We start from the raw sequence: 19,497 nt of genomic DNA, 5'->3' as shown, positions 1-19,497 counted from the left end.
AGTCTCAACAGGTTTTCTGACCAATAGCTCAGGATTAGTTCAAGTCAACCCGCTACCGAGCGGGTTAGCTTCAGAGCCAAAGTTACCATAGTAACTGACGTAGAGTTCATTCAGTTTTGCTTCCTGTAAATGAAAATTCCTAGGCTTCCCAGGCGACAGACAGCAGAAAAAGAGGAGCACTACAGGGTTTCAGCACTGCGTGTGTGAAGCCCTACTGTAACTAGCTGCTGAGCGCTTGATTCCTCTCTTCAGCCTGATCAACAGCATCCAAGGAGCAAAAACCAATCATTTCCAAGACAAATGAAGCACATCTTCTGTTTTTTTTTTTTTTCTCCCCAGGGATACAACAGGTCAGAATACATAACATTCACCCACACACTCATGTGCACATGCTCACATGCACATATACTCACAAGTAAGTACACACACCCAAGCATACACAAACAAACACCACCATAAGGATATCCAAACACACAAATGCACATGAATACAGAGTAATTAATGCACAATCACACATAAAGACACCCACACATGTAAATAAAACAGGTTGCATATCCAAGTGGCTACAAAAATTCACAATACACACACACACACACACACACACACACACAAATACAAACACAGGGCTGTTTGCTGTCAGCCAAACACGCCCAGCTCTGTACAGCCCATGCATCATGCTTAAACACTGAGACACACGGGTGTTTGTGTGTGTGTGTGTGTGTGTGTGTGTGTGTGTTCGACTCTCCACTGATTATATCAATAATTCAAATCTTCCAATTGTTGATGCACCTCAGATCAGTGGTAAGTCACTTGAGCATATGAGACTGCATGTTGTTTTTTTCTGTGTCACTGCGTGAGTATGTGTGTGTACAAGAGACTGTCAGAGGGGGAGAGAGAGAGAGAGAGAGACATAGACAGAGACAGACAGAGAGGGAGAGAGAGTTTCTCAGGGCACACATAAATATGGATTAGATTAGCACTTTTAATTTTGTAGTGGAATTGTATTGGAATAAAAAGCTCTTGTTGGTATTTTCAATGCCTAAGTAGTAGGAGGGAGAGCTGATTTTAGTATGGATGAAATGTACAGATCTTGGCTGAGAGGGTTACTTCAAATATGAATTCTATTCCAGTTTACTGAATATGCTCGAAAATGTAATATGAAACATATTCACTTACTCAGTAGTTTAGTAGCTTAATCTAAATTCTTTCGATTACTTTTAGAATGCCGTTCTTTCATAAATGTTAGGATAACATGTTTCACAAAGTGGTTGAATAAAAATCTAAATCTGTACTTTTGATTTTGTTTTACATTCATTTTCAGATTACCTGCAGATTACTGTTGCTAATTAAACTGACAGCAAATAAGACCTAAGACAATGATGCAATGTTATTCCTAACTTAAAGCCAAAGTGCCACACTGTGACTGTGACTTAGCTAGACAGTGATGGCTTAGGATAGAGAGCGTTTTCCTCACAAGAAGACGATTCACCTGAAGATGATTTTTGAGATTTGAGATGGAGTCTTTTGATGCTGAAAGAAGTTGAATTGCTGTCTGATACAGTTTACACTGCATCACTGTGTTTCAACTATTTCCTTGCAGTGCTGAGAAAAACCATGAATGCAGACATGATGGGTCAATTCCAGTGGAGACAGATGTTCCAGCTGATTATAAAAATATGAAATAAAATATAGCTGCAAGCGGTGATGATGGGGTCCAAGCACTTAGAAGAATAATACCAAATATCAATCTCAGGAGGAGTAGAGGAAGGAAACTGGACTGTTGTGGTGTTAAAGACCAAAGTTTAGGAAAAGGTGTATGTTTAATTGCTGCCGAGAGCTGACTGGCTGAAAGTGGCCATATTTTTTTGGAGTATGAAGACAACCTGTCAGATATCATTACATCTTTTTACAATTACGTATAAATAATTCAAGTAAATAGGACTAATGATTAATTAAATTTAAGATGCTGCTACAGCACCACCTATTGGCCAAATGGCACCAAATTGGTCATTCTCACTCAGAATTTACATCTCCACATGTACAACAAATTTTATTGCAAGAGCACAAAGAGCTCTGGAGATTTGACATTTTTTGCACTACAAGCCCCAATAACAGCATTTGAGCAAACTTTGAGGGAAAGTTATAGCAAAGCCATAAGGAATGTCAAAAATCTGAAACATCACTTTTTCTGGCTTGGTCAAGAGATATTCTGTGCCAAATTTGGTAATGATTGCAAAAAATGATCACAAACAAAAAAAACAAAACAAAACAAAACAAAAAAAAAATGTTTTGGGACAACATGCAAAGCTGCGGAAAACTTGTCTACAAGCAAATAACCATGACTTATATTAATAGATTCGCCTGGACCCACGGAATGCAGGGGGAAAAAAATAAGTTTGTTTTTGAGATTTCCGGTTCAAAAGCTAAAGGCCAAAACATAAAGTTTGTTGTTATGTCATCACCATCTGGCCAATCAGTATACATTTTTTTGTCTGACTAATGGGTGAGATTTCCAACTTATCTGCACTTTGGCCGATACTGTTGGTAAATTTATTTTGATATGGGAAGTGTCCCCTCATTTAGCTTCATCTGACTTGACTTTGAACTTGAATTTAGTTTGCGTGCTTTTTATTTTTCAAATCAAACCAGAAGTGTTCTCATGTCTAGTTTCATCTTAAGTACAAGACATACAGTACAGGCCAAAAGTTTGGAAACACCTTCTCATTCAATGCGTTTTCTTTATTTTCATGACTATTTACATTGTAGATTCTAACTGAAGGAATCAAAACTATGAATGAACACATGTGGAGTTATGTACTTAACAAAAAAAGGTGAAATAACTGAAAACATGTTTTATATTCTAGTTTCTTCAAAATAGCCACCCTTTGCTCTGATTACTGCTTTGCACACTCTTGGCATTCTCTCGATGAGCTTCAAGAGGTAGTCACCTGAAATGGTTTTCACTTCACAGGTGTGCCTTATCAGGGTTAATTAGTGTAATTTCTTGCTTTATCAATGGGGTTGGGACCATCAGTTGTGTTGTGCAGAAGTCAGGTTACTACACAGCCGACAGCCCTATTGGACAACTGTTAAAATTCATATTATGGCAAGAACCAATCAGCTAACTAAAGAAAAACCAGTGGCCATCATTACTTTAAGAAATGAAGGTCAGTCAGTCCGGAAAATTGCAAAAACTTTAAATGTGTCCCCAAGTGGAGTCGCAAAAACCATCAAGCGCTACAACGAAACTGGCACACATGAGGACCGACCCAGGAAAGGAAGACCAAGAGTCACCTCTGCTTCTGAGGACAAGTTCATCCGAGTCACCAGCCTCAGAAATCGCAAGTTGACAGCAGCTCAGATCAGAGACCAGATAAATGCCACACAGAGTTCTAGCAGCAGACCCATCTCTAGAACAACTGTTAAGAGGAGACTGCGCCAATCAGGCCTTCATGGTCAAATAGCTGCTAGGAAACCACTGCTAAGGAGAGGCAACAAGCAGAAGAGATTTGTTTGGGCCAAGAAACACAAGGAATGGACATTAGACCAGTGGAAATCTGTGCTTTGGTCTGATGAGTCCAAATTTGAGATCTTTGGTTCCAACCGCCGTGTCTTTGTGAGACGCAGAAAAGGTGAACGGATGGATTCCACATGCCTGGTTCCCACTGTGAAGCATGGAGGAGGAGGTGTGATGGTGTGGGGGTGTTTTGCTGGTGACACTGTTGGGGATTTATTCAAAATTGAAGGCACACTGAATCAGCATGGCTACCACAGCATCCTGCAGCGACATGCCATCCCATCCGGTTTGCGTTTAGTTGGACCATCATTTATTTTTCAACAGGACAATGAGCCCAAACACACCTCCAGGCTGTGTAAGGGCTATTTGACCAAGAAGGAGAGTGATGGAGTGCTGCGGCAGATGACCTGGCCTCCACAGTCACCGGACCTGAACCCAATCCAGATGGTTTGGGGTGAGCTGGACCACAGAGTGAAGGCAAAGGGGCCAACAAGTGCTAAACACCTCTGGGAACTCCTTCAAGACTGTTGGAAAACCATTTCAGGTGACTACCTCTTGAAGCTCATCGAGAGAATGCCAAGAGTGTGCAAAGCAGTAATCAGAGCAAAGGGTGGCTATTTTGAAGAAACTAGAATATAAAACATGTTTTCAGTTATTTCACCTTTTTTTGTTAAGTACATAACTCCACATGTGTTCATTTATAGTTTTGATTCCTTCAGTTAGAATCTACAATGTAAATAGTCATGAAAATAAAGAAAACGCATTGAATGAGAAGGTGTGTCCAAACTTTTGGCCTGTACTGTATTTAAGCAGACACTTTAAAAAGTCATGACAATTTAACTATTAAGGATAAAATTCTGGGGAAAAAAATCTCATGTCATTCTACTGGTTTTGTGTGTGTTGTCAAAAATTTTGGTAAAGTTAGATCGAACATTTGGCAAAATAGACAATGTTGTACAAATATGCGATATATAGTATCTAAAGATTTTGTCAGTTTGGCATCTCAATGAAAACAGAGATAGGAGATACAGACATTAACCGATTTGGCATATTTTGAAATATATAATGAAGACTTCTGAATTGACCATAGGTTGCAGTATAGCAAACTTTTATTACATTTCAATAGATGTGCTAAAAACATTTCAGCTCTCTAGGACCTACAGTGTAATTTTGAAATTTGGAACGTGAAATTATTGGAAAAAAAAGTCATGCCCACTTCAGTCAGTCATAACCAAATTTTATGCATACACTGAAACCTAACCCTATGTCATTTGTGTCAAATGTTATAAACTTGATATAAACATTTGGGATTTATAGTGCCCTCTCAGTGATGAAAAGCAACACGTTTGGATACATTAGCTTAGTGAATGCTCCGAAACCAGTTTCTCAAATTTCAGCTCAATATCTTAATGTGTTGAGTTATGGCAAGTTTCACAAAATTAGCCTGTCTTTTAAAAGCAATTTTTCGGGAAACGGTGGCGCATATCGAAAAAGCCCCAAAAAAGTATTTTTTTCCAGCTCGATCCAGATATGCTATGTTCCAAAATCTGATGCCGATTGCTCAAAATTTGTAGGAACAGTAGCGAAAAAATTGTTTTGGAGAAACACAGGACACTGGAAAATCTTCCTATTACACCATGAAATAGTGGATAATTTTGTCTGGACCCACAGAATCCAGGAAAAAAGAATTTTGTTTCTGAGACTTACGGTTAAAGTTATAGGCCAAAAAGTAAAATTCATTATTACAGTGCAACCCAGCAGGTTAGGGCACAAGTTTAGATACAATACAGGGTTCCAGCAGCATCCCTGCTTGGACCTCTAAGAAACATTACAATTCTAATTAATCGCCACAGTAACTAGAATATTTTTAAAAAGTAACTATAATCTGATTAACCTATTCTGAATACCCAGGGCCGGCGCTAGCCATTTGGGTGCCCTAAGCACAAATGCTTTGTGGTGCCCCCCCCACGCCGCCGCCGCCGCCACCGCCACCGCCACCAGAAATGAACAATAATTCAGTATTTGTCATTGCGTTTCTCTTTATTTTACAAAATAACTTTTCAACATTTATGTTTCAAAAACTGTTGGAAAAAATAAGAGATAAATAATAATATTTTTTTTATAACACACTGACTAAACACTAACTAAATATGGCACCAAACACTTGAATAAATAAATAAAATAAAATAATTTAAAATAAAAAATAAATGACACCACTATTAAATAAAGATCTGTCAAAACTGTAAAAACAGTACTAAGTATCCTTGAATAAGGAACTGGTTGGTGATTGACGTCTGCTTGTGGATGCTTGATGTCTGCTTGTAGATGGTTGATCATCTGGATCTTCCACTTGGCTTTGTGTTCCTCCTTGCACATATCGAAGCATTGAGCCTGTAATCACAAATACAAGACAAATACTCAGGGATTCTACAGTGAAATACAGTTTTGAACCATGGTACAAAAATATTTCAAAATTAATTATAGTATTATGTAGGCCTATATTTAAAACACTGGTACATGAAAAATTTATTATTTTACCTTTATAGACAAGGATTAATGGGGCACAATATAAAAATTCTGTACATAGTTTGAAAACTATGAATATGAAGAGGGGAAATCTACACAACTTTAATATTGATTTTTTCAAATTACAGTTTCACCAGCAGATGTCGCTCTTGGCCTATGAACCTCACGAAAATGTGTGAGCTGCCGGCCAGTCGGTCACCGTAATGACTGGTGTATCCGCACTCCATCGGAAAGCTCCGGCTCTCCGCTTTTGGAAACCGTCGTAATTTTTTCGATAGCACAATTGGTTCAGGATTTACGGTAGTGCCAAGCTCACATTACAAACTGGGAATCTTCTGTGATTGGACGGTCGAAGTGTCAGTAGTCCTACATGCTATCGTAATGGCACTCTATATAGGCGCAAAGCTCCGGTTTCAGATGTTTTTTAAAGTTTCTGAATATCTTAAACGGTCACGGAGACACCGTTATGTAACGTCGGCATGCCGAATCCTGTCAGCGCAGACATCGCCGGTGTAAGAGGGCTGATAATCAATCACCTGTCTCATTTGGCATATCACATCAAAGTTCAGGTTACCAAGACCCGTTTTCCATTCATCAACTCATTATTTTTGTTTTTCACTACACAATCACATACTCGTTGGTTCATAGAACATAACAAACGCCACATACAGACATCTCAACTCCAGATCCATATCCATATACACAACTAAAAATAACTAGCTAGCCCAGCATCAATTATTTGAAACATAACACTTCCGTCTGAACATGGCTAGTGGGAGCTAACGTTACAAAGGTTGTTGATGGTAGTATTATCTGGCACGAGCATAGACATGCATACTAGGGCTAAAAGTAACAAAATTAACATTTGTTATTGTCTTACCTGCAAGTGACGCGCGAGCATCATCTCATTGTTTCTTTCTTTTCCTCTTTTCCGCCCCCGACTCTTGCTGCCTTTTCGATGACATGTCCAAAAATAAAGGTCTGCCAAACTTGCGATTGAAGCGTAATGGAGCAAACCACTATGGGATGGGGGAGGGGGGCACCAAAGGTGGACTGGGGAGAGGGCCGCACAGGAGATTCATGTTTTTCTCGAGCAAATAAGCCTATGTTATTTTTGTATTGCTTGTATCTATTAACATGTTTTACACACTTTACACAATTTTAAATATATCATTATTATGATTACTATTATTATGATGATTTTTCACGAGCTTGTTTTTTTTTTTTTTTTTTTTGGTGCCCCCCCAGGCACTTGGTGCCCTACGCGCAGTGCGTGATAAGCGTGTGCGGGGCGCCGTGTCTGTGAATACCTACCTGCCCACTCTGTTTTTCTCTGCTTCTGTTTTGTTCACACCTTGTGACTCCTTCTCTTTCCTCCCTTTTCCCTTCTCCCTCTTCTTCTTCTTTTCCATTCCTTGCTCCCTCTCTCTTGGTTATCTCTCTTGGTTAACTTCTTCCCCTTAGAGATACGTATTTAGGCCTCAACGACCTGAATGTTTTAGTTGGTCAATGTTACCTTTTGCTCTGTTGCATTTTCAGTTTTTATTATTCAAGCACCCTATTGCTTATGCCTGATTAGATGTATTTGTGCAAAATGTTCTGTGTGCAAGACTTGTATTTTTTCATATTTATAATAAAAACAGTAGGTCACAAAAATACAAACAAAACAAAACAAAACAAAACAAAACAAAAAAAAAGACGACAACGCTCTATTACAGGAATTTAGAAATGGAAGTACACTCATCACTATACTATTGTATTAATATAAGTACTACTGCAATAATAAAACACTAAACAACAATATCAAGTAAAAAACCAACAGATGTTGCTTTTGTTTAAGCTACAGTAACAAAGCTTACATGTTCTGCTGGAATTTGCACTGCAGTCATAAAAGAGTTTGTGACAGTAGCGCTGTGCTAAGGAGGAAAGAAAGAAAGAAAAAGAAAATGTGTTGTTGGTTTTTCCTGTATTAGTTATTTTCACAGCAGTGTGCTGAAGAATCCTGTTTGATTATTCATATCTAATTACAATTGGGATGAGCAAAAGAACCTGTTTTCTTGCTCTATCTGTACCATCCTTACGTCATCTGCTCCCATCTCACTGAAACCTGATCATGCGCACGCATCATGCTCCCTTTACGTGGCTTATTTTCGGCTGAAGCAGGAGAGTGGGCTGGAACATAAACCAATGGGGTGTCAGTTATGGAAAGAAATAGTTTCCAAGAGGCAAGAGTGTTGCAAAAATCTGTGACCACTTTATTAGCTGGAATTTTGATATAAGCCAGATTCCCTACTTCAAACTGCATTCCCTGTGGAATCAATGGAGTTGAGTCAACACAATCTGCATGGATATGAACTATGAATACATCAAAGTGGAGAGTGGATGGTAGAAACTAAATCATTCTGCCCCAGTGTGGACAAATTGTAGACTGGGGCACCACATTTTAGCAGCATACATATTTCAACAAAGTCATGAAAATATGGTGATTTTTAATGGTTATTGTTTATTATGTAATTCTGTAACACTGACAAATGCTATTGTAGCCATCATGCATTACACTGTAACCCACTGAGACTGGCACAAATTCACAATTTCTTTCAAAAATATGGGGGAAAAAAGGCAAATTCCAAATAAATGATTACAGTTGAAATCAGTGATGTTGGATTGCCATTAGATTTCTTGTGCTTAAAAGCTTGTGAAAGGTGTAAGGCTGTGCTCTGATGGCTTTCACAAGCATTTAACCTTTTGAAAGCTCAGCAAATTCATAAACATTGGAGATGAGGAGCAAATTAGCTAGAAATTCTTAAAAAGTTACAAGGACCAAAGAATTACCAAAACTTGTGGAGAAAAATAAATTCATTAATAAAATACAGAATGGACAAAACAAAACAGCAAGAAAAGTACTAATAGTAACTTAACTAGTAACTTAATAGTAACTAATAGTAACTTGACAGAAAATGACACTGAATCCACATTTTTGCGAAGATTTGAGCTTTTAAAGGCAGTGGTCTTAAACTTTTGATCAGCTGCTGAACAGCCTATTTCAGTTTAATGGTTGTTTGCAATAAATTGCTTACACAATTTTTTTTTTTTTTTTTTTTTTTTTTGTCTCACTCCCATCTCTTCTTTTTGCATTTTGAAGCTCTACTTAGAACCTGTTTAAGATCCAACAGTGCAAAATGTAAATTCTTGCAATTTCTCAACTGGTCTTAACATTTTTGATCAGGAGTGTGTGAATTTTATATAAAAAAAAAAAAAGAGTGAAAATGGGTGACACAAAACCTTTCCAAAAAAAAAAAAAAAAAAAAAAAAAATCTTGGTGTAAATTTCTGATTAATTTAGCCATGTGCTGTTGCAGCACCACTCTGCTTTCTCATACACATTTATGTCTAAACTCATCTAACGCATATGTGAAACTTGTAATAGCTAAAACTGGTCATTTGCACTCTGCTGATCTGATGATTTGACCAATCAGTGATGCACATTTGCACACGCTGCATCCTCTTGAACACTGGACTGTACGCTGCTGGATCAAAACATGCTGGAAAGCTTCCAAGCCAATAGGAACCACGATGAAGACATATCTTTAATCTTCAATTATATTTATCAGCTATATTTTCATCTGTATGGTATTTTTGCTGCTGAAAAGACTTGTGGGATCTTAATCTTAATTTGGATTAGTAAACCTGAGGGCAAAAGTCAGTCAAATACCATTTTGTTTCGATGACAACAAGTTTGGATAGTCAGATATAGCTTTGGAATTCAAGATGTGTTTGGCCAATCATGACACACCTCAAAATACACATGTAGACGTCCAGTATGAGCAGTGGAAATGGATGAGCTGAAAGGCCTTTGGTGTTTTCAGGTAAACAGGATGCAGTTCCTTGCCAACCTTCTGTTTTGTTTTTTTGTTTTTTTTTTTAACCAGTCTTGCTACATCTTTTTTTTTTTATTATTATTTTCTCTTGCGCTCTCATGCCCCCCCCTCTCTCTCCTCTGTCTGTTTCTCTCTCTGTGTCTCAGTAACAATGAGATGAGAGAGAATATTAAATCAAACAAAAGCCAGGTTCTATCAGAGGGGGAAAAAACATTTGATAAGACATAAACCTGGCTGACATCAAACGCAGCATGTGTGTGGATGGCATTCCATGACTAAAATGATCCTATAGGGAATCAGCATCTGCAACATCCACCCAGTATGAGACCAAGACATAAGATCTGACCAAACCTCCTTTGTTAAAATTAGATTTTACATGGACTTACTATGGAAACAGAGCATAGCTGTAACCGTGATGTAATGTCTTAGATTAGATACAGAGGAAATGTAGTGCTCATGTAGCTCATGTAGTGGCTTAGTTTATAAATGATGCCTGAACTAGACACGGCCAATCCAATATTTACTGTGTATACATTCATGTGGTTACGTACAGTACAGGCCAAAAGTTTGGGACGCACCTTCTCATTCAATGCGTTTTCTTTATTTTCATGACTATTTACATTGTAGATTCTCACTGAAGGAATCAAAACTATGAATGAACACATGTGGAGTTATGTACTTAACAAAAAAAGGTGAAATAACTGAAAACATGGTTTATATTCTAGTTTCTTCAAAATAGCCACCCTTTGCTCTGATTACTGCTTTGCACACTCTTGGCATTCTCTCGATGAGCTTCAAGAGGTAGTCACCTGAAATGGTTTTCACTTCACAGGTGTGCCTTATCAGGGTTAATTAGTGGAATTTCTTGCTTTATCAATGGGGTTGGGACCATCAGTTGTGCTGTGCAGAAGTCAGGTTACTACACAGCCGACAGCCCAATTGGACAACTGTTAAAATTCATATTATGGCAAGAACCAATCAGCTAACTAAAGAAAAACCAGTGGCCATCATTACTTTAAGAAATGAAGGTCAGTCAGTCTGGAAAATTGCAAAAACTTTAAATGTGTCCCCAAGTGGAGTCGCAAAAACCATCAAGCGCAACAACGAAACTGGCACACATGAGGACCGACCCAGGAAAGGAAGACCAAGAGTCACCTCTGCTTCTGAGGACAAGTTCATTCGAGTCACCAGCCTCAGAAATCGCAAGTTGACAGCAGCTCAGATCAGAGACCAGATAAATGCCACACAGAGTTCTAGCAGCAGACCCATCTAGAACAACTGTTAAGAGGAGACTGGGCGAATCAGGCCTTCATGGTCAAATAGCTGCTAGGAAACCACTGCTAAGGAGAGGCAACAAGCAGAAGAGATTTGTTTGGGCCAAGAAACACAAGGAATGGACATTAGACCAGTGGAAATCTGTGCTTTGGTCTGATGAGTCCAAATTTGAGATCTTTGGTTCCAACCGCCGTGTCTTTGTGAGACGCAGAAAAGGTGAACAGATGGATTCCACATGCCTGGTTCCCACTGTGAAGCATGGAGGAGGAGGTGTGATGGTGTGGGGGTGTTTTGCTGGTGACACTGTTGGGGATTTATTCAAAATTGAAGGCACACTGAACCAGCATGGCTACCACAGCATCCTGCAGCGACATGCCATCCCATCTGGTTTGTGTTTAGTTGGACCATCATTTATTTTTCAACAGGACAATGACCCCAAACACACCTCCAGGCTGTGTAAGGGCTATTTGACCAAGAAGGAGAGTGATGGAGTGCTGCGGCAGATGACCTGGCCTCCACAGTCACCGGACCTGAACCCAATCCAGATGGTTTGGGGTGAGCTGGACCACAGAGTGAAGGCAAAGGGGCCAACAAGTGCTAAACACCTCTGGGAACTCCTTCAAGACTGTTGGAAAACCATTTCAGGTGACTACCTCTTGAAGCTCATTGACAGAATGCCAAGAGTGTGCAAAGCAGTAATCAGAGCAAAGGGTGGCTATTTTGAAGAAACTAGAATATAAAACATGTTTTCAGTTATTTCACCTTTTTTTGTTAAGTACATAACTCCACATGTGTTCATTCATAGTTTTGATTCCTTCAGTTAGAATCTACAATGTAAATAGTCATGAAAATAAAGAAAACGCATTGAATGAGAAGGTGTGTCCAAACTTTTGGCCTGTACTGTAAGTGTTTAAAGGCCAGGCTGAATGATGTTCTCATTCATTACAGTGAAATAAATGTGTTCCTATGATCAATATGTTGAAAACTGGCTGAAATGATCTGCCCCCATTCCCAGGTTCTTCAGAGGATTTGAGCCAAGACGAGGCAGTCTGTCAAGCCTGTGCAAACAACCTGCAGCTACGGACGTGACATCACTCCATGGTCATCTTTTTCAAAATAACAGCAGCAACATACCGTGGTAACAGTGCATCATAGTCCAGTGCTGGCAATTTGGACCAATCCTTTAATTCACCCCCATCTGAGGAGTTGAGTAGTATGATTATGTATAGTCAGGTATATCATTCAATATTAAATGGCTTTGTTTTGTATCTGATTTATTTATTTATTTATTTATTTATTTAATTATCCATTTATTTATTTATTTTTGGAAGTTGAAGTTGATCAACTAAATTTCTATTTGTATTTTATCTGTGTGAGACAGTGAGAATGACTGAGACTGGAGTTGTCTGTGTTGCTAAAACGCTCTACCTGTCTGATCTTCACATGGGACACGCTCAGATTTTTGGACATTTTTCCAATACTGATTGGCTCACTATACATTATCTTACTGTATATTAGCTTACTCCACAACAGTTGAAAGAAAGACAGCAAAATATTAGTTTTGTTAGCCTTAAAGACTCAATGGCTGGGTAAAGGGTAGGAAAAATGATACTGGGCTTGTAAAATATGACTACTTGCTTTGAGAAAAGAAACAGTAAGTAGGCTATATACATTTTGTAAACATTAGGCTAAACATGCACAAACACTGGTATGATCCTTTACACATCCAACCATGAATCAACTCCTGCTTCTTTTCACATTTGCATTGATCACTCGCCTGTGGGTTACACTCACCCCAGGGTTGTTAAGAGTGCTTTTAACACTTAGTATTTTAAAACCTGGCTGAAGAGACATGCATTTTTTTTTTTTTTTTTTATTTCTCTGGGGTACTGAGGACAGTGTAACCATAATAATCTGAAAACAGTATAGCATAGCCAAGCCACTTTTGCCATGCAGAAACAGCATGGACACACTGGGCCTGTTTTTCTCTAAAGCTGTTTACAAGTATTGGTAGTGGCAGGTTGCGGTGTAGCCTAGTTGTTGACTTGGGCTTGCTCCCTGTATGTCTAATGTTCAATAACGTTTGACTGATTCCATCTGAGTTGTCAAATATCGCCCTCTGCTGTCAGAGTTATATATGCAGTAGCCACCATAAAAAGCTAAGGCTGTCTGTTCAAACTCTTAGTCATCTGGGTCATGGTGGTTCTCCACATACAGCTGAATCAAGGTCAACTGGCCTCGTCTGTAGATTCTTGAAGATGTTTCAGCTCTCATCCAAGAAACGTCCCCCCCCCCACCTGTCTGTCAGCACTGAAGAAGGTTAGGTAGCTAACCCTAATATTAGGGGCTCTATCCCTTAATAGTGCACCACAGTGTCATTATTATTTACAGGACCAGTAGAGGTCACTTAACTTTAAAAGCTAGTTAAAATGTAGGCCATAATAAGCTGCTTTCAGGGGAGGACGGTCTCAGTTTTCATTTTGTTATTTAAGCGCTTGATATTTTGTCCAGTTACAGAATCGGTTCACTACTCTGTTCCCTCTGCCCCTCCTCTTCCCTCCATCCTCTACAGATGACAGTTAGTGAGACATTTTAAGTCAAACACACTTGTCAATTTTATCTGTGAATTTTAGGATTGTTTGGCAGTTTCACTGATCCAGGTGTTTGCCAAGTTTGTTATATGCAAATTCTTAATTTTCATCTTCATTCATTCATTTATTTATTCCTCATTTTTTGGTGGCCAGTTGGCTTAGTTCAACTTCTTTAGAGTTTAAAAGAAAAATATAAAATTACAAGTTACAGCATTTTTAAATGGTTTCTTATGACACTCAAAATGAATTAATATATATTCATATATAAACTGAGCAAGTGGCGTCTCTCTCTCTCAGATTGCGGTGGGTAAGGTCGCCTGTTTTGGGATATTGTTTTTTCGGGGAGCCAAGTCACTTCTTGTGGGATTTTTTTCATAGACCTGGTTGCTTGCTTCTTTCGCAAGTTCTGGCAAAACTGGCAAGCAGTCATATTTTAAAACTCCAATATAATTTTCCAAAATTTTATGCAGGCATTTGTCTCCATTCATTCAACTACAATTTGAAAATTAACTTTCAGAGACTTTCTTCACACCAGTATTCTTCCACTGGCAAAATAGTCCCCCCCCCCTCTCTCCCCTGTCTTTCCTGTCTCTCTCTACTGTGACTGTCAAATAAGAAAGCAGAAATGCCCAAAAAAGAAATTTAAAAAAAGAGATGATAATCAATAGGATTATGGATGACTCACAAGATGCTTTTTCATTTCTGTGTACGTTTAAATCATATGTTTGAACCACTGCGTCATGTGTATGAGTGTGTGTGTTTGTTGTGTAATACAGTACTGACCCCCAGTCGACTCTGTAACCCCCCAAGCACAGTATCTGTTCTGTTTATGTGTGTGTGGGTGTCTGTTTATAACAGTGCTTGTGTGTGTGTGTGTGTGTGTGTGTGTGTGTGTGTGTGTGTGTGTGTGTGTGTGTGTGTGAACTACATGTGTGTGTTTGTGTGCTGGCAGAATTTAAAGCAGCATTTGGTCAGTATTAAGATGCTCAGTGCAGGAGTTCCTAAGCTGTCAGCCACTCTAACACTGACTGTCCTGGTGATCAGTCCTGGTGTCGTGCAGGAACTTTATTTTCCAGTGGTTTGATTCAGTGTTCACACAAGAAGTTTGATTAGCCTGCTTCCAGACCTGTGAATCACACATTCACTTCAAAAAGTTTCCAGCGATCTGTATGGCTCTGGTGATGCCCAGTTTAAGAGTGATGTCTCAGTTGAAAAACGAACCCAGCCAATCAGGGCAGGACAAAAGTTGTTGATGCGATTAAGCTGTGCCACAGCCAGAGAAATCATAGCATATTAGCTAACACCAGCTATCAGGATGAGAGAGTGGATGATAAAGGTATAGATGCTGCTACTGATGTTTTAACCAAATTAAAGTGAAAACACAGTTGAGTAACATGGTGCTCTGAGGGCATTTCTGACTTATCAGCTAGCCCTGCTGGAAAGGACACCAGATGTTAGAATTAACCTAACGGAGTTAGTTTCTGTGGCTAACGACTAACACCATGGGACAGAGCTGGAAATCCTTTGTCGGAATGTTTTTCATTGTATTTTGGCAAAACAGAGTTCTTGCATTTGTTACGAACGCTTTCATCAACAAACTGACTTGGCATGAACAGCACAAAGTTCAATACTGACTGACATTTTTGCAGGTGGATAAATGTGCTCAGTTAGACTGATTTGTAATAGCTCTGTAAACTGGCTAAAGCAGCTGCCATGTGGACTGAACACATGTCAGTCGCTAGTGACTGTTTAGTGGGATTCATATTCCTGCGCCAAATGCCATTCCCTCTGGCTAACACAGGGCCAATTCAGAACGCTGCTGTACATGTGCTGACTAGAACTAGGAGAAGAGATCATATTACATATTACTCCAATATTGTCAATATACGTAATATATCCAATATACGTCAGCAAAACCAAAGACCTGATAGCTGATTTTAGAAAAAAGGAGGCAAAGACACACAACCCTGTCTACATCAATGGAGCTGAGGTGGAGCAAGTGAGCAGTTTCAAGTTCCTGGGAATCAACATAACAGAGAACCTGTCATGGACTTCACATATCTCTGCCCTGGTTAAAAAAGCTCAGAAACGGCTGTATTTCTTAAGGAAACTTAAGAAAGCAAAATTCCCACGCCAAGTTCTTGTCAGCTTCTACAAAGGAGCGATTGAAAGCATCCTGACTGGAAACATCACAAACTGGCATGGGATGTGCACGGCCCAGGACAGGAAGACTCTGCAACGAGTGATTAAAACTGCCCAAAACATCATTGGCACCCATCTACCAAGCATCAGTGATATTGGGGAGGTGAGGTGCCTGCGCAGAGCCAAAAGGATCCTAAAAGACAACAGCCACCCCAGCCACAGCCTGTTCACCCTGCTGCCGTCAGGAAAAAAGATACAGAAGTATCTGCTGCCGTACCACCAGACTACAGAGCAGCTTCTTCCCTCAGGCTGTGAGACTACTAAATGCACCATCTGAACTCCTCCAGGCTTAATAATTCTATTTTCTACACAATCAATCAATTAATCAATCAAGAGGGAACCACACTTTAATTTCATTATTCAACCTGTTGTATAATGACAAATAAACTTCCTTGTATCCTTGTATCCTTGTATATTGGCCCCTTTACATTGGCTTCCTGTAGAATCTAGAATAGAATTTAAAATTCTTCTCCTCACCTATAAAGCTCTTAATGGGCAGGCACCATCTTATCTGAAAGAGCTCATAGTTCCTTATCACCCTGCCAGAGCACTGTGCTCCCAAAATGCAGGTTTATTGGTGGTTCCCAAAATTTGTGAGACTAGAACGGGAGGCAGATCCTTCCAATTCCAGGCTCCCCGTTTGTGGAACAAACTTCCAGTCTCAGTTCGGAGGGCAGATTCTCTCTCTACCTTTAAGAGTAGACTTAAGACCTTCCTTTTTGACAAAGCTTATAGTTAGGGTCGGCCCAGGTTGCCCTGGACCAGCCCTTAGTTATGCTGCTATAGGCCTAGACTGTCGGGGGACTTCATATCATGCTCATGTCTCTCTCTCTCCCCTCCCACCCAACCGGTAGAGGTAGATGACCGTCCACCCTGAGTCTGGTTCTACCTGAGGGTTCTTCCTGTTAAAGGGGAGTTTTACTTTGCCACTGTCGCCAAGAGCTCAGGAGGGAATCTGTTGGGTTTCTTGTTTTTTTCTACTATAATTTGCAGAGCGTGGTCTTTACCTGCTCTACCTGTAAAGTGTCATGAGATAACTTCTGTTGTGATTTGACGCTATATAAATACATATTGATTGATTGAGTGGAAACCTAATGGTCATTCAGTCTGAATATCATGGCTGAAGTTTGATGGCATGACTTACACAATAAGCAGAGGAATTTAGTAGCAGGTTTTATGACATGACTTAACACAAAATGCAGCTGAAAGAACTAGAAAGATGGCACTCAGTAGAGGACACAACTCTTCCAGCACCATGCAACTCTCAAGACATGCCGTTTCCATGTCACACCGTTTAGCACACTAAACGTTTGTCATTTGTTACCTTTCATGCTTTAAAGTGAAGGCTGACTGAAGGGGATTTCTGACCAGTAGAAGGGGTTGAGAGCTGTCAGTTGTGCTCCCAGGTTCATTGCAGACTGCTTGTACAAAACTGAAGGTCAAGTCAAAAAAATGTGTTTTGGGGATGGAAATGATGGATACATTTCACTCTCACACAGCTTCTGTTGGATTACATTTTGTCCTCCAATGCAAAATTGTGGTGAAGCTGCAGACTTTCAGCGACAGGGGAAACTGGTTTAAATGAACTCAGGCTGTTGCTGCGGTGCTGATTGCAGCAACTGAGGCACTCATGTGAATGATCTGAAATTTGGATACTTTTATCTGCAGAATGTGCATTTTCAGAGAACTTTTGAATGAAGTTGTGGCAGTGAGCACATGAGGAGGGCAGGGGAGGAGCTTATTCAGGCCAATACAGAAAATTACAAAGCTAAAACCTTTTGTTTAGATAAAGGGACAAGCACAACCAATTTTAAGGATTTTTTTTCTATATTTGAAGATGTCTTTTTCATGATGTGTGTGTGTGCGTGTGTGTATGTGTGTGTGTGTGTGTCAGTCAGTGTGTTTGCACTGACTGCTACTGAGAGATAATGTGAAAGACTGACAGCTAATCAACTGTCATAACATTAGCCTATGACATGTTCAACCAAAGTCAAAATTTTTTGTACCCGTGTGCCTCTGAGTCAAACAAAAATTACAACACATACTCTGGCGTCAAACTACCAACCTTCAGCACCAAGTATCCGCATGTGGAATGGAAAGAACAGAAATCCTAGAAAGGAAGAGGCGAGTAGAAGGGAGAGCAGAGGAGAGGAAGGAGAGAGTAGTCGAGATATCGTCAACTACAAGCACACACAGACGGACACACACAAGCACACACGTTGCTACCTAGCTTAACTTGTGTTGTTCTAAACTTTATAATTGGTTTCCTTCCTTCCATTTCCTGAAGAGATAGAAAGAGAGAGATACAGAGAGACGCCCAGACCTCCCACTCGCTCAGCTCTTCTCCTCCTCTCTTGTTCTTACCTCCTGCAGTCGCTGGATGTGCTCTCTGCATGTTTCCAGATCACTGTCACCAGGGACCACGATCAGACCCACAGGAATGGCTGAAAACACAGAGGACCAACAAAATCATCCCACAGCAATCTACTTAGATCAATAGTCACAGATCAACAAACAGTTTAAAACGTGCTACATGAAAAATTTCAGCATCAATAAATCATTACCATATTCATTTTGTGCAACAAGTATAACTCGGGGAGAAGACGATTGGTTGTATCTCTTTTTACTTCCCTCATAATTCCTCAAAAACTTTACTGTGGAAATTTGGAAGTGAAAACCCAAACTGTATGAATGTGCAGCTTAAGAGATTTGGGAAAAAGTTCATGAAAATGTTGATGTTTTGACAAATAAATGCATTTCTGATGCAATGGTCATTGTATTTTAGGTTAATAATGAACAAATAACAAACAATAAATGAATATAAGACACAAACGCAAGCTACAATGGTCTAATATTGAGGAATTTCAATATTTCAATATTTCAATAATATAAGTGGTGAAATAGCCCCATGTTTGGGATCAAAAATAAAAACGAAGAACTTGCATAAAGAAAAATTGTCAGACATCAAATTTTTAAGACATTCCCACATGTAGTTATGAGCCAATGAAAATCTGGCACGAAAACTTTTTTTTGGATTTGGAGAAGCTGCCATCCAGAAACCGATGCATATACACTCCTGATCAAAATCTTAAGACCAGTTGAGAAATTGCAAGAATTTACATTTTGCACTGTTGGATCTTAAGAAGGTTCTAAGTAGAGCTTCAAAATGCAAAAAGAAGAAATGGGAGTGAGACAAAAAAATTGAGTAAGCAATTTATTGCAAACAACCATTAAACTGAAATAGGCTGTTCATCAGCTGATCAAAAGTTTAAGACCACTGCCTTTAAAAGCCCAAATCTTGGCAAAAATGTGGATTCAGTGTCATTTTCTGTCAGGTATCCACACTGTCATGACCTCCTGATGGCAAAGGCAAAAAAGCTTTCTCTCTTTGAACGAGGTCGGATTGTTGAGCTGCAGAAGCTACTGACACCTGAAAATGGAGGAAAAATAATCATGCGTGAAAATCGCACCAAAATCGACACATAACCCCCTCACTAAATTGGCCGTAT

At 39.5% G+C, this 19,497-nt stretch overlaps 1 protein-coding gene across 4 annotated transcripts in view; it reads right to left on the bottom strand.

The window, feature by feature from the left end:
- Nucleotides 1–19,497, bottom strand: part of dgkza (diacylglycerol kinase, zeta a) — a 163,129-nt gene that overhangs the window by 42,878 nt on the left and 100,754 nt on the right. For all 4 annotated transcript variants that reach the window (XM_030070454.1, XM_030070444.1, XM_030070425.1 and 1 more), the window contains one exon: nt 18,353–18,432. In XM_030070454.1, the coding sequence (XP_029926314.1) occupies nt 18,353–18,432 (80 nt within the window). The remainder of the gene's footprint in view (nt 1–18,352; nt 18,433–19,497) is intronic.

The sequence above is a fragment of the Myripristis murdjan genome, chromosome 2 (assembly GCF_902150065.1).
Source record: "Myripristis murdjan chromosome 2, fMyrMur1.1, whole genome shotgun sequence".
NCBI lineage: Eukaryota > Metazoa > Chordata > Actinopteri > Holocentriformes > Holocentridae > Myripristis > Myripristis murdjan.
The sequence above is the reverse complement of the archived record's forward strand: the minus strand, read 5'-3'. Positions and strand labels throughout refer to the sequence as shown.